Raw genomic sequence first — 16,236 nt, 5'->3', positions numbered from 1 at the left:
ATTCCGGCCATGAAAGCCTTCGACAATGCATGGCCATACAGCCTGGAAAACTCACAGCTGCCCAGTGATTCCAGCCATGGAAGCTTTCGACAACACATAAAAACGATTATTATTATTATTATTATTATTATTATTATTAAGAATTAAATTTCCTGTGTCATCTAGGCTAAGGTGATTGCAAACAATGACAAGAATCGGACCTTCTCAGTGTGGTACGTGCCAAAAGTTACAGGAGTTCACAAGGTAAGAACTTTCAAAAATTGGGAGCAGAAGTAGATTTTTGAAGTGAGACTTTCCTTTGTGTCAGCCTCTGATTCCTTCCTTCCTTATTTTTGCTTCCAGGTGACCGTACTGTTTGCCGGGCAGCATATTGCCAAAAGTCCCTTTGAGGTTAATGTGGACAAATCACATGGAGATGCCAGCAAAGTCACTGCCCAGGGCCCTGGCTTGGAGCCTTCAGGAAACATTGCCAACAAGACCACCTACTTTGAGATCTTCACTGCTGGTCAGTAAAAAGGGCAGAGAGTCTTTGGTTACAATGGATGCCATTGCTCAATGTTTGAATTCTGGCAGTTATAGTTTTACAAAGTCTTTAGTCTTCTTTGCCAAAAGCGTACTGGTGTTTCATCAAATCTCAACTCCCATAATTCTGTGATTACAGCTAAAGTGGTGTCAAACTGCATTAATTCTGCAGTGTAAATGCACCCTTTGTCAGCAAATGTGCATGAAAGAATGATAGGCAATGCCAATCCTGGCCAAGTAAAAATTTGGACAGCAAATGTGCCACCAATGTCAGTTTGGAGGAAATTTGTTTTTGCTAAAGCAAGGACTATAGCTTCTGTAATTCCTCAATAATTGGTTGTGTTGTCTAACACAGATGGATCCAACAATGATCGAAAGGTCACAAATTACTCTGGAACATGAAAACCTAAGGCAATGGGTATTATATATTACATGTAATATTACTAATAGTATTAGTGGTATAGTACCACCATATGTGTGTTGTGTGTGTGTGTATATATATCAAACATCTTGCATAAGTAAAAAATTATTTATTTGTTTGTTTACTACATTTATATGCCACCCTTCTCACCCCGAAGGGGACTCAGAGCGGCTTACAAGATATATATATATATATATATATATATATACACACACACACACACACACACACACACACACACATACACATACATACATACATACATACATACACAATATATATATGGTATAATGGTATAGTGGTATAGTGGAGCCCCCGGTGGCATAGTGGGTTAAACCCCTGTGCTGGCAGGACTGAAGACCGACAGGTTGCAGGTTCGAACCGGGGAGAGGCGGATGAGCTCCCTCTATCAGCTCCAGCTCCTCATGCGGGGACATGAGAGAAGCCTCCCACAAGGATGATAAAAACATCAAATCACCCAGGCGTTCCCTGGGCAATGTCCTTGCATACGGTCAATTCTCTCATACTAGGAGCGACTTGCAATCACTCCTGACACGACAAAAAAAAGTGGTATAGTACAATATAGTAATATATAATATCGCAGTTTAATCCACTGGTGGTGCAGTGGGTTAAACCACTGATCTGCTGAAATTGCTGACCAAAAGGTTAGCAGTTCGAATCCAGGGACCGGGGTTAGCTCCTGCTGTTAGGCCCAGCTTCTGCTAACCTAGCAGTTCGAAAACATGCAAATATTAGTAGATCAGTAGGTACCGCTTCTGCAGGAAGGTAACAGCACTCCATGCAGTCATAACCACATGACCTAGGAGGTGTCCATGAACAATGCCGGCTCTTTGGCTTAGAAATGGAGATCAGCTCCACTTCCCAGAGGCTGACATGACTAGACTTAATGTCGGGGGAAACCTTTACCTTACCAATACTAATATTGTGCTATGCTAATAATATAACTTATTGTATGTACATATAGTTTGTAAGCCGCTCTGAGTCTCCTTCGGGGTGGGAAGGGTGGGATATAAATGTCGTAAATAAATAATAATAAATAAAATAAATAATAAATTTTGCTTCTGAAAAGTTCTGATATGAAAGGCTCTATGTCTCATGGTTATCTCTGAGGATACATTGATCTGCTCTACAAACAGTAGAGCAGTATTTAATAGTTCAAAGTTAGCATTTATGAAGCACTTATGTATTCTCGGTGCTTACAAGATTCTGGGAAGGATTGTAGTGAACATCAGTGGGGGAGATTAACTGGATAAGTAACTTGCCTGAGCTGAAGTGAGATTTGATCCTGTGCCTTCATGGATGAGTAGCTTTTTGTCTTTGTAGTATACTGACATCTGCATGTAGGGTGTGGCTCGACTTGTAGCTTTCTTCTTTTCCTATTTTGGCTTCACGGAACAAATGGGGAAATGCATAGCATTTCATAAGATTTCAACTTCCAACAGCCCCTACCTGTGAGTGAGTGAGTGATTATGGCAGTCCAAAAGGTCTTCAGAGGTCAATTCTGCATATCACTCTTCCCTTCTTAAGACAACCTTTAGCTGACTTCATGTATTTATTTACTTATTTCAAACATCTTGCATAAGTAAGGATTTAATTTGTTTGTTTGTTTACGACATTTATATGTCACCCTTCTCACCCCGAAGGGGACTCATAGCGGCTTACAAATATATATATATATATATATATATATATATATACACACACACACACATACATACATACATATATATACATATATGTATACACACACACACACACATATACATACACACACACACATATATACACACTATATTATATTATTAGCATAATACAATATCCGTATTAATTATTACTATATTGTATTATACTATTATATTGTAATATTATTAGTAATATTACATGTAATATAAATATATAATTATAATATCGTATTATTAGTATTATATTGCATTACATTACATCTACATAAATAACAATGTAATGTACGTTTGTGGGGTTAACAGAACTCAAATACCACTGGACGAATTGACACCAAATTTGGACACAAGACACTTAACAACCCTATGTATGTCCTTCACTCAAAAAATAGATTTTGTCATTTGGGAGTTGTAGTTGCTGGGATTTATAGTTCACCTACAATCAAAGAGCATTCTGAACCCCACCAATGATAGAATTGAACCAAACTTGGCACACAGTTCTCCCAAGACCAACAGAAAATACTGGAAGGGTTTGGTGCACAGTGTCCTTTGGTTTTGGAGTTGTAGTTCACCTACATCCAGAGAACACTGTGGGCTCAAACAATGATGGATCTGGACCAAACTCTACATGAATACTCAATATGGCCAAATGTGAACACTGGTAGAGTTTGGGGAAAATAGAATCTTGACATTTGGGAGTTGTAGTTGCTGGGATTTATAGTTCACCTACAATCACAGAGCATTCTGAATCTCACCAATGATAGAATTGGGCCAAACCTCCTACACAGAACCCCCATATGGGCCACAGCAAGGCGTGGCAGGGGACGGCTAGTATGTGTGTGTGTGTACACACACACACATATATACACACATACATACAATATATTATATTATTAGCATAGTACAATATCAGTACTAATTATTACTATATTCTATTATACCATTATATTGTAATATTATTAGTAATATTACATGTAACATAAATATATAATTATAATATATTATTCATGGTATTATATTGCATTACATTATAATATTATAAATATTATATGTTTATACAACATATTATATTACATTATATTATATTATATTATTAACATAGCACAGGAGAGTAGGTGGAACTCTCCCCCCCCCCCCCCCCTTAGCTCTGGCCCAGATTTAGACTTGATCTTCGAGGTTGGCACCTTAATGTGACTTCTACCAGCCACGCAGGCAGATTTTTCACAGGCAGAAATAATTGGGGACTCAAAGCTGTCCTGTGAGCTTGTTATTTAACTTGGCAGGATACATAACTAAACAATGCCACAGAGTACACAATGGTACTTGGACAAGATCAGTCATCTCTATTAGCCTCATTCAGGCCCTGGAAAAGTTGGGCGTTAGTTCCCAGAATTCCCCATAGCAGTGGGTGATTCTCAGGATTGTAGTCCAGAAACATAATTCTTCTAAAGCTCATCAAAGAATAATACCATCTACATAGGAAACAAATCTCCAACTCTTAAAAAAAAAAAAAAACCTCCCTTCTGGCAACAGGCTCCTTCCTTATCCCCATAGCCCTTGGCAAACAACTGATCTCTTGTTGTCTCAGATCTTGCCTTTTGTATGCATGACTGGGATTCGAACAGCCTCCTTTTGAGTCAGAGGCTGAAGACAACAGTGCCTTAAAATTACAAGCTGCTGCCTAAGCGGTTTCCCCGATTTTCTGGCTGCAGCCTGTTTTCCAAGAATGAAAGTCCCTCACTAAATCCAAGTTGAAGACTGGCCTTGTGCTAAGTAGAGCATAACTTGGCATCCCACAGTTTCTGTATCAGAGGACTCTTCCCCTACATGGATGTGTGGGTGTGTTTGAAATATATTTCCAAAATGACCATAAGCCAGATGGAAGTTTGAAAGAAACTATACAGAGTGTGGAGAAGGGGTTTTGCAGCATGCTGTTTGTTTAAAAGCCACTGCAAGCTGCAATGAAATTGTAATAAAGAGGAATTGTATTTATTTGGTGCGTGATTATATTTGGTGGCTTTGCATAGCTAAAGACTGCAGCAAATCCTACTCACTGTGGTATATAGTTGGCCCTCCACATTTGCGAATTTCAGTTTTGCAGATATGGTTATTCAAGGATGTGATTTATGTTTTCTCTAGAAATCTCTAGGTCCTTTAGAGCAGGGGTTCCCAACTTTTTTTTGACCAGGGACTACTTTACAACATTAATACCAAAAGAATAATAAAATCAAAGAGTTGGAAGAGACCTCGTGGGCCATCCAGTCCAACCCCACCCAAGAAGCAGGAATATTGCATTCAAATCACCCCTGACAGATGGCCATCCAGCCTCTGTTTAAAAGCTTCCAAAGAAGGAGCCTCCACCACACTCCGGGGCAGAGAGTTCCACTGCTGAATGGCTCTCACAGTCAGGAAGTTCTTCCTCATGTTCAGATGGAATCTCCTCTCTTATAGTTTGAAGCCATTGTTTTGTGCCCTAGTCTCCAAGGAAGCAGAAAACAAGCTTGCTCCCTCCTCCTTGTGGCTTCCTCTCACATAGTTATACATGGCTATCATATCTCCTCTCAGCCTTCTCTTCTTCAGGCTAAACATGCCCAGCTCCTTAAGCCGTTTCTCATAGGGCTTGTTCTCCAGACCCTTGATCATTTTAGTCGCCCTCCTCTGGACACATTCCAGCTTGTCAATATCTCTCTTGAATTGTGGTGCCCAGAATTGGACACACTATTCCAGGTGTGGTCTAACCAAAGCGGAAAAGAGTTATGAATCAGTTTTTGGCAACTTTAGATTCAGTTCAGTTATATGGGGTGCTGATTCAGAAAAAATGCATTGGATAGACCACATCAGCTCTCGTTTCTGAAACAGAACATGTGCCATCCAATAGCCGCCATCTGCTCTCCCACATAAAAACGTATTTAATAAATTTCAGCATTATAAGAGGGTTTTGCGAGACCAATCGCTCTCATTGCAATGGTGTAGTAACCATGAGGCTGCGGACTATATTTTAGTTCTTGCGGACCACAGGTTGGGAACCACTGCTCTACAGCAACTCTGTTCCACCAGAAGTTGACTACAGAGTTGTGCTAGAGGATATAGTAATTTCTAGAGAGGTGTTCTCTCAGGTTAAAAAGTGGGATTTTTTTAAAATTTGCGTTTTCTCCACTTTTACTGGAGTGCTCATTCCTAAACTCAGTGAATATGGAGAGATTTATTTTTTATTTATCGTGTCAGGAGCAAACCAAACAGTTGTGTTGCATTGTTTAACAAACAAAAAAACATACAAAACACAAAGTTTGCAAGCTTGGTAGTTGATTAAATGTCCTTTCACCAGTAGCTGGCCACTTGGAGTGCCTCTGGTGTTACTGTAAGAAGGTCCTCCATTGTGCATGTAGCAGGGCTCAGGTTGCATTGCAGCAGGTGGTCTGTAGTTTGCTCTTCTCCACACTCGCATGTCATGGATTCCACTTTGTAGCCCCATTTCCGAAGGTTGGCTCTGCATCTCGTGGTGCCAGAGCTCAGTCTGTTCAGCGCCTTCCAAGTCGCTGGAGAGATGACTATAAAGTAGCGTGTTCAGTGCCATTTAATTCTGATTTAGCGGAAGAAAATCCATCTCAAAATGATTCCCCTCCCTACGTAGGTTGAGGAGATCACAGGCAAAAGCACCTGAGTGTGTTTCGTGTGTAATTTTGTTGGTTATGAAGAAGGACCAAGAAATGTGCAGGAGGCATCTTCCCTCCAAACTTGATCTGAAAGCAATTTTTGCTTAGCAACTGTAATGACTTGAGAATCTCAGTATTATTTATTTATTTATTATGTTTGTAGCCCGCCTTTATCAGCCTTTTGGCCACCTTGTGTTGCCGTAAGGCTGAGAAACATACTACCCAACATTATAAAACATATATCACCAATGAAAACGTATGATCACCGGTGTCGTCCTGTTAAAAACCCCATCCAGCAGTATCCGTCTAGTCATTCCGTGTTCATTTTTACTATTTCATAGTTACTTATTCCATTGCACTTTCATTGCACTTTTTCAAAAAGCCAAGTTTTTACTCTTTTTTCTGAAGGTCAGGAGGGAGGGGGGTGATCTAATATCCCTAGGGAGGGAGTTCCACAGCTGAGAAGGCCCTGTGTCTTGTCCTTGCCAGATGCGCGTGTGAGGGAGGCAGGATCGAGAGCAGGGCCTCCTCAGTCGATCTCAAATTCCTAGATGGTTCATAAGGAGAGATACATTCGGACTCACTAGGACTGCTGATACAATACAACTTAACAATACTGTCATATGGGCTAGAATCATAGAATTGTAGAGTTGGAAGAGACCTCATGGGCCATCCAGTCCAACCCCCTGCCAAGAAGCAGGAATATTGCATTCAAAGCACCCCTGACAGATGGCCATCCAGCCTCTGTTTAAAAGCCTCCAAAGAAGGAGCCTCCACCCCACTCCGGGGCAGAGAGTTCCACTGCTGAACAGCTCTCACAGTCAGGAAGTTCTTCCTAATGCTCAGATGGAATCTCCTTTCTTGTAGTTTTGAACCATTGTTCCATGTCCTAGTCTCCAGGCTAGAAATATATTAGGATGAAAAAATTTTTGAGCTACTCAAAAAGTTGAAACTTGGCAAACAAATAGTTTACTTTGTGGGCAGGGGTAGACATGTTGAGCCTGGTGCAGCGAAAAATACAAAAAGTTTTTTGGCGCCTGAAAGCCTAACAGGTGGACTGCAGTCTATATTTATTGTGTTTATTCCCCACTTTTATACCGAGACCCAGGTTAGCTCACAGTATGATTAAAAAAGACAGTTGTAGCTGAAAACACAGCATGTTACTATAGTGACCCAAAATGTAAGCAGATTATCATGCTGTGCATTTGACATACGACTGTCTGGCACCGTGGTTCTCCAACTTTGGTGAGGAGACCTTGTTCAGCGAGAGTTCCAGCTTCTCCTATCCTCCATGTAAAGGTTCACATCTTCTGCTGTCTGATCCGAACATTAATTCTTTCAGGGCTTTAGATCACTGTTGCTCAAAGAGACCATTCCAATGCTGGCCTTTGAATTATTGGCTGCCAGTTTCTGGGACGCTTCCAGGAAGGAAGCAGTTGTTGCCAATCGTACCAGACTTTATTTCCCAGCTGCTGCTCCTCAGCTCTTAAAACATGTTTCAGATCTTCCCTTCGCAGTTCCTGATTCCAGAGCAGTGGGGTGGATCTCAAGGGTTGAAAACTACAGTGGTCAGTGGGGAAAAAGTGGGAAGGATAACATAAACAATGCCTTGAAAAATGGCAAAACAGAAGGTCAGTCAGCCATTGATGGAGAAGCTCTGATCTCTGGATCCAGGAACATCTATGCTGCTTATCTTTTGGTTCCAACTGCAGCTACTTGGACATGGAAGACTGGAAAGTTTATTTTTGAAAATCTGGTTCCCAAGAATTTGGTGAGGATTGGTGGGGACGAGGGACAGGGCCTTCTCGGTGATTGCTCCCCGGCTATGGAACTCCCTTCCTTGTGAGATCAGGTCGGCCCCCTCCCTCCTGTCCTTTAGAAGGATGGTAAAAACTTGGCTGTGGGACCAAGCTTTTGGGACAGGGCAATGAAGCGACAATGGGAAAGATGACAGGGCCAATTGGATTTGATGCGGATGGCTAGTTTTAAATTGTGCTATTTTAAATGGTGTATTTTAATATTTAGATAAATGTTTTTAATGTTTATGTATTGTATCCAGGCATTGAATGTTTGGCATGTATATGTTGTGCTCCGCTCTGAGTCCCCTTCGGGGTGAGAAGGGCGGAATATAAGTGGTTTAAATAAATAAATAATAATAAATAGTTTATCTGTCCCTATGCCTTCTGAGAAACAGTTTGAATTCCTGCTCACCCATGGAAATGTCCTGGGTGACCCTGAGCAGGTCACATTCTCTCAACCTTCAGAGCAAGGCAAGGTTAAACCCTCTCTGAACAAATCCTGTCAAGAAGTCCCTATAATAGGTTTGCCTTAGGATCACCATAGGTCAGGGGTCCTCAAACTTTTTAAACAGAGGGCCAGGTCACAGTCCCTCAAACTGTTGAAGGGCCAGATTATAATTTGGAAAAAAAAACAAGAATGAATTTCTATGCACACTGCACATATCTTATTTGTAGTGCAAATACACTTAAAATAATACAATAATTAAAAATGAATAACAATTTTAACAAATATAAACTTATTAGTATTTCAATGGGAAGCGTGGGCCTGCTTTTGGCTGATGAGATAGGATTGTTGTTGTTGTTGTGTGCTTTCGAGTCGTTTCAGACTTAGGTTGGCCCTGAGCGAGGGCCGGGTAAATGACCCTGGAGGGCCGTATCCAGCCCTCGGGCTTTAGTTTGAGGAGCCCTGCAATAGGTCATAAATGGATTGCAGGCACACAATAACAACAGGGATTAAAATAGAATGACCTAGGTAAGGGTTGTAGTAGATTTTTTCGGGCTATATGACCATGTTCTAGAGGCATTCAGGACTCTAGAACAGGGGTCCTCAAACTTTTTAAACAGAGGGCCAGGTCACAGTCCCTCAAACTGTTGGAAGGCCGGATTATAATTTGTAAAAAAAGAAAAGAAAAGAAATGAATTCCTATGCACATTGCACATATCTTATTTGTAGTGCAAAAACCACTTTTAAAAAATACAATAATTAAAATGAAGAACAATTTTAACAAATATAAAATTATTAGTATTTCAATGGGAAGTGTGGGCCTACTTTTGGTTGATGAGATAGGATTGTTGTTGTTGTTGTGTGCTTTTGAGTCGTTTCAGACTTAGGTTGACCCTGAGCGAGGGCCAGGTAAATGACCCTGGAGGGCCATATCTGGCCCTCGGGCCTTAGTTTGAGGAGCCCTGCCATAGGCCATCAATGAATTGCAGGCACACAATAACAATAGGGATTAAAATAGAATGACCTAGGTATGGGTTGTTGCATATGGCATTCATGACTCTAGAACTTGGCCATATAGCCCAAAAAAATCTACAACAACCCAGTGATTCCGGCCATGAAAGCCTTCGACAATACATTGACATAGGTATATTTGGTGAAAACCCTCCTCTCTGGATAAGAAGGAAGTTACAGATTTAAAACCTCGGATGGTCAGTGGGTTAATGAAACTTGCAAGAAGTACACCAAGAAAGACGTGGTCCCTCCTGTTTCAGTGGGCCTGTAAAATCAACCTGGGTTTTCAGACAGGCTTTAAAGAAGTCCTCTAAAGTGCTGAAGCCCAGTTCTAAAACAGACTAGCAAAACCTGGAAATGAAATGCTGATGTTGTATTTTATTGTTAATATTGGATGAGGATTCTTAAAACCATTCAGGAAGAGCCTGAAAACTTGGTTAATCCAATGTGCCTTCAGTGATTGAATGTAAGATACTCCCTGACCAAACTTTGCATAAAATGACTTCAGAAGCACTTCATTTTTTTGGTTCGTGCAATTAAATCCTTCCTCATCCCCGGATCCCCTCCTGGATATTTTACATTGCCCTATCTCCCAGTGTTTTAAAATTTTATCTTTGAATTTGGCCCTGTCCAGTGTAATCATTTGTGTTTTAATGTTTGATTTTTTATTGCTGTTCGCTTATTATATTGGTTTTGCATTTTATGTATTTTATTTTCCGGTTTTGTTATACTCTTGTGTTATATTGTGTTTACTGTATTGATGGGCGTGGCCTCATGTAAGCCGTCCCCGAGTCCCCTTGGGGGAAATGGAGGCGGGGTATAAATAAAGATTATTATTATTATTATTATTATTATTATTATTATTATTATCATCATTATTATTTGAAAGTCTTAATTCTAGTCACAATGGTGGAATAATTGGAATCAAGATTACACAAGATGTGCAATGTCTTTAGTCTCTCCACTATTGCTCCTCTCAATGCTTCTGCCACTGGAGTACACGCCCTCCAAATGGGAAGTTTAGTTTCACAACCCTGTGTGTTTTGTTTTTTTAAATAGTTTTTATTAAATTTTCAAGTATACAAAGATAAAATCATGAGTCTTATCTACAAGTGTGTAATAGAAGATTAAAAAGGAAAAGGAGAGAGAGAAAAAGATGGGAGTGGTAGAGAACGATAGGGAGGGGAAGAAACAAAACAAAAAGAAAGAAAGGAAATAGAAGAAGAGAAGGAAAGAGAAGAAGAAGAAACGAAAAAAAAGGGGGGGGGGGAAGGGGAGAGACATCAGTAACAAAACCTCTCCCTTCCCTAATGTGGTTTTCAAGATTTCTCTTACAACAGCTCTTCGGAGTTGTTTCTTTTCTAGTTTGCAGGCATCAGTGTTTTCACTTTTCTTTCTTTCTCTTTTCCTTCCTTTTCCTTCCCCTCCCATCTCTTCTCTCTTCTTCTCCATTACATCCTTTCTTCCTTACTTCTTCTTTTCTCTTTCTATCTTCTCTTCTTCGCCGTATCACTCAACTTGTCTATTTCTTTTCTTTTCCTCTTGTTTTCTTTTATTCTTCTTCTTTTTTCTCTTTCCTTCTTCTTCCTCCCCTTTTCCTTTTCTCCTCCTCTTTACTTTCTTCTTTCTTTTCCTTTGCTCTCATTTTATTATTATTATTATTATTATTATTATTATTAATCCTATTATTATTCCTATTCCTCTTACTATTAGCTGTGTTTTTATGAGCTCCCTGCAAATAACCTACTCCTATTTTTATCTCATTAGAGTCTTTTAATCATTTCATCCTGTACATGTGGCCCGCCCACTGTTACCGTGATTGTGTTTATTGGAATGTTATTTTGTTACTGTGTTTATACTTTTTCTTCTTCTATGTAATGGTGATTATGTTGCTTGTTGTTTATGTTTTGATTTTATTTTGCTGTAACATGTTGTCCTGGGCTTGGCCCCAAGTAAGCCGCTCCGAGTCCCCATTGGGGAGATGGTGGCGGGGTATAAATAAAGATTATTATTATTATTATTATTATTATTATTAATCATCATCTTAACACACCCATTTCCCTCTCTAGGTGCCGGTGTTGGAGAAATTGAAGTCATCATCCAAGACCCAACCGGCAAGAAGGGGACAGTTGAGCAAACTTTGGAAGACAAGGGCAACAGCACCTACCGCTGCACCTATAAACCCATCCTGGAGGGCACATATACCATCTACATCACCTTTGGTGGGATCCCTATCCCCCGCAGCCCGTATACAGTCACTGTGGGGCAGGGTGAGTTTCTTATTATGCCGTGGACTTGGCAATGGGCCGTCTTTGTCTTCCGCACTGTTGCTTCTGCTTGGTTTTTTTCTCTCTCCAGAAAGCGTGGGAGGGTACTCTGTTCTGTGCTAACTTCTCTCCTCTCTACCTGCTTCCTCTTGCCCTGAGCCAGCTCTCCTCTGCTCTTACCTTTCTCCTCTGAAGAGCCACCTCCTTGGATTTCTGCTGGTATTCATCTCCTCTCAGCTGCTCGGCGTCGGGACCCAGGGCCAATGGTACTTTACTCCTGGGGCACAGGGTGGTGTGAACTTGCGGTGAGGGGTTTAAGATCATGTTCTCTAAAAAGACAACTTATTGACTTAAACTCACTCTGGTATTTCTTTCGCGTTGGGGGAGTTGATAAGGTGCCTGGGATGTTAACAAGGGTGGAAATCTGCCCCATCAAGAGTAACCTGAGTCACCGCTCTGAGTCGCCTTCGGGCTGATATGAGTGGGGTAGAAATAATGCAAATAATAAATAATAGAGCTTTTCCTTCCTCTTTTTCTTTCTCATTTGAGTGGGGAAGGTATTGTGTTCACTCTCCTTTTCCCTTTCTCTCTGCTGCCATAGCATGCAATCCCAATGCCTGCAGAGCAGTGGGCCGAGGCCTACAGCCCAAAGGTGTCCGGGTCAAGGAAACGGCAGACTTCAAGGTCTACACGAAAGGTGCCGGAAGTGGCGAACTCAAAGTTACAGTGAAAGGCCCAAGTAAGTTTGTGTCTCTGCATGTACATATTTTGCTGCTAGTTACTGAGTGCAAAAGTCGGGGTGGGTTGGTTGGGCTTCATTTGGAAATACTATGTTTTTGAACTATGGTCCTCACAATTCCCCAGTGAGCCTTGTCCACACTGGCTGAGGGATTCTTACACTCTGAAAAAGCAACTTTTGAAGCCCTGAGAATGATAGGGCTTGCATTGAATTAGAAGCCCCACCCTTTATTCTTGTAAACACAACTTCTCAATTTCTGCCTCTAACTGCTCTTTCTCTAAGTGCACTTTCCACATGCTCAGGGGATGTTGCTGTTGCTTCTCTTGCTCACAATTAGAATCATATCTCATGTAAGCCTAATTCTGTGGGAAGCACAAAAAACTACCTCACTACCTCTAAGGATGCTTGCCATAGATGCAGGCGAAACATCAGGAGAGAATGCCTCTAGAACATGGCCATATAGCCCGAAAAAACCTACAACAACCCAGTGATTCCGGCCATGAAAGCCTTTGACAATACATTAAGCACAAAAAAGTTCATTTAGTAGATGCATCTGCTAATGGGAATCATAAACAGCCAACAGAGGCATCCATAAAGGCATAATTCGAGATTGAGCTCTTGATTCTACTACGCCAGTGCCTTTTGCTTGTGGTTATGGTGGCTCAGGCTCTTTACTGAATAATCTTAGGCATTGGGTTGTTGTAGGTTTTTTCGGGCTATATGGCCATGTTCTAGAGGCATTCTCTCCTGACGTTTCGCCTGCATCTATGGCTAACATCCTCAGAGGTAGTGAAGTCTGTTGGAACTACGAAAAAAAAGGTTTATATATCTCTGGAATGACCAGTGTGGGACAAAGGACTCTTGTCTGCTGGAGCTAGGTGTGAGTGTTTCAACTAACCACCTTGATTAGCATTTGATGGCCTGGCAGTGCCTGGGGCACACTACCCCTTTGGTCAACATCGAATAGTGGTGGGGTTGGGGGTATGTTTTTGAATTCTGGGAGTTGTTCACCCATACCAAAAAGGAAGAGAGGAACAGGCGGAGAGATCTTCGGCATTCTCTGCCAAAGGGTTCCTAAAACCATCCAAAATACGTGTTTTCTGATGGTCTTTGGCGACCCCTCTGAAACCCCCCTCGCGACCCCTCCAGTTGAGAAACACTGCTCTAAGGGTAACACAGATCTCTTTCCCTCTGACTGTAGCTTTAAATGCTCAGCTAGCTTATCTCTCTGGAAATAAAGGGGTTGCCTGAACCCAGGAAACAAAGGGGGAGGCCACATGATGCTGTTTTCACTGTGAAAGCTAAACAGGTTTGGGCCTGTCCATTGCTTTGCATAGGGAGACGTGCTGGGAAGGTACATCTGTTGCAGCAGTTCTCAACCTTTGGAGTATTGGGACAATTGGGAATTCAGTTTGCAGAATCCCTGATTATTGGCCGTACAGACGGAGACATCTGGGAGTTGAATTCCAAAACACTTGGAAGTGCTGAAGGTGGAAAAAAAGTGCTCAATTGCATTAAAAACTCAGTGTTTGGAAGAATTAATATAAATTTGTTTAAGTCCTGCTGTTGTTTTTCAGCATTTTCACCTTTATTTCTTTCCTGCAAACTTCTGTCGTGCTAAATTCTAGAAACCCAGTTGCCATTGTTTGGCTGGGGGCTGTGAGAATTGTTGGGTCCCCCGGCAGGAAGTGCCAATGCAATGGGCCTTGCAGGAGGGGCTCATTGTGGTATGCGTACTTTAAACAAGGAAATGTCACTAAACCAAGGAAGCAAAGCTGTAAATTATATTATTGTGGGAGAACAATTGTGCTGTATGTGTGTGTGTGTGTAATGGTATGGCAAGGCCAGCAGAGCCACAAGGGTCATAATGAAGGTCTTGTCTAGGCTGGAAGTAAATGCTGCTGCAATACAAAGGCATGCGAATGATGGAAAGAGGCTGGCTTTGACAGTCATAACCCCAGGTTCAAACCGCAAGCGTTTAGTGCAGGGTTGGGCAACGAGGCCTGGGGCAGACTTCAGAAGCTGGAGAGGGTTTCTGGAGCCAAAAAATACGACTGCTCCCATTTGGAAGATAACAATCTTGGGAATGTGGCTGTGTTTTATCTCCCTGGAGGCGCCATCCTATGAAGAACCTAAATGTAAACTGCTGCCCTTGGCAGCTGGGGGACAAGAATGTTATGGCGTCCTAAATTCTTGGATTGCGAAAGAGTCCTTCATGGGGCTTAGGTGTCAATTACAGGCTGCAGGCCTTACGGAAACAACAGACATGTTCAGGCAAAATACCTTCGGGCTGTTGAAGGGGAGAGTGGAGTTAGGTACTTGAGTCCAACCTCATTTTGCAGACAAAGCTGGCTTGAGACACCAAGTGTCCGAGCCACTTCCCAGTCAGTTTACAGAAAGCAACTGGATTCATAATTAAATCCGACTGCTATTGTCTCCTGTGCTATTCTAATAATATAATATAATATAATATAATATAATATAATGCAATATAATACTACTAATAATAATATGATATTATTATATATTTATATTACATGTAATATTATGAATAATATTACAATATAATGGTATAGTACAATATAGTAATATTTAATACTGATATTGTACTATGCTAATAATATAACATATTGTATGTGTGTGTGTGTGTATATATATATATATATATATATATATATATATATATATCTTGTAAGCCAGGTGTCCCAGCCACTTCCCAGTCAGTTTACAGAAAGCAACTGGATTCATGATTAAATCTGACTGCTGTTGTCTCCTGTGCTGTTCTAATAATATAATATAATGCAATATAATACTACTACTAATAATATGATATTATAATTATATATTTATATTACATGTAATATTACGAATAATATTACAATATAATAGTATAGTACAATATAGTAATATTTAATACTGATATTGTACTATCTATATAAATAAAAAGGTAATGTTAGTTTGTGGGATTAACATAACTCAAAAACCACTGGATGAATTGACACCAAATTTGGACACAAGACATCTCTCAGGTCAATGAGTGACCATCACTCATAAAAACACTGAAAACCACAGCGGAAGGGACTTAAAAAGCCAAAAAAGCAAAAAGATGCTACAGCGCATGCTCAAAAACAACTCCCCCTCCCAGCAAAAAAAACACACAATAGCATATCCACACACTCTTCTGGACTACAGCTCCCAGCATCCCCTAGACCAGGCCCTTTAGGAGAGGAGGATGATCCAAATGCACTGCTTCCAAGATGCAAGCTTTCTTCTCCTTTGATTTCTTTGAGAGCATCCCAATCCCTGCATATTTCTCATTTTCTATTTCTGGACTGCAACTCCCAACAATCCTCCAGATAGATAGATTAGATGGAGATAGATAGATTGATCAAGAGGACCGCTGGGAGTTGCAGTTCAAAAATAGGTAGAGAAGGAAGAAAGGGGAGAAAGAGAGAAAAAAAGGGTAGAAGAGAAAGAAAGGAGAGAAAAAGGGAGGGAAGGTTGGCCACAGCAACGCGTGGCGGGTACAGCTAGTCCTAATAATATATCTTGTAAGCCACTCTGAGTTCCCTTCGGGGTGAGAAGGGCAGCATATAAATGTCGGAAATAAATAAATCTATATAAATAAAAATATAATGTTCGTTTACGGGATAAACAGAACTCAAAAACCACTGGGCAA

At 40.8% G+C, this 16,236-nt stretch overlaps 1 protein-coding gene across 7 annotated transcripts in view; it reads left to right on the top strand.

Moving 5' to 3' along the window:
- The window catches only part of FLNA (filamin A), a 169,209-nt gene that overhangs the window by 71,486 nt on the left and 81,487 nt on the right, over positions 1-16,236 (top strand). For all 7 annotated transcript variants that reach the window (XM_067464199.1, XM_067464196.1, XM_067464197.1 and 4 more), the window contains exons 7-10: positions 166-243; positions 343-505; positions 11,621-11,821; positions 12,420-12,557. In XM_067464199.1, the coding sequence (XP_067320300.1) occupies positions 166-243; positions 343-505; positions 11,621-11,821; positions 12,420-12,557 (580 nt within the window). The remainder of the gene's footprint in view (positions 1-165; positions 244-342; positions 506-11,620; positions 11,822-12,419; positions 12,558-16,236) is intronic.

Source organism: Anolis sagrei, chromosome 2, assembly GCF_037176765.1.
Source record: "Anolis sagrei isolate rAnoSag1 chromosome 2, rAnoSag1.mat, whole genome shotgun sequence".
NCBI lineage: Eukaryota > Metazoa > Chordata > Lepidosauria > Squamata > Dactyloidae > Anolis > Anolis sagrei.
The sequence above is the reverse complement of the archived record's forward strand: the minus strand, read 5'-3'. Positions and strand labels throughout refer to the sequence as shown.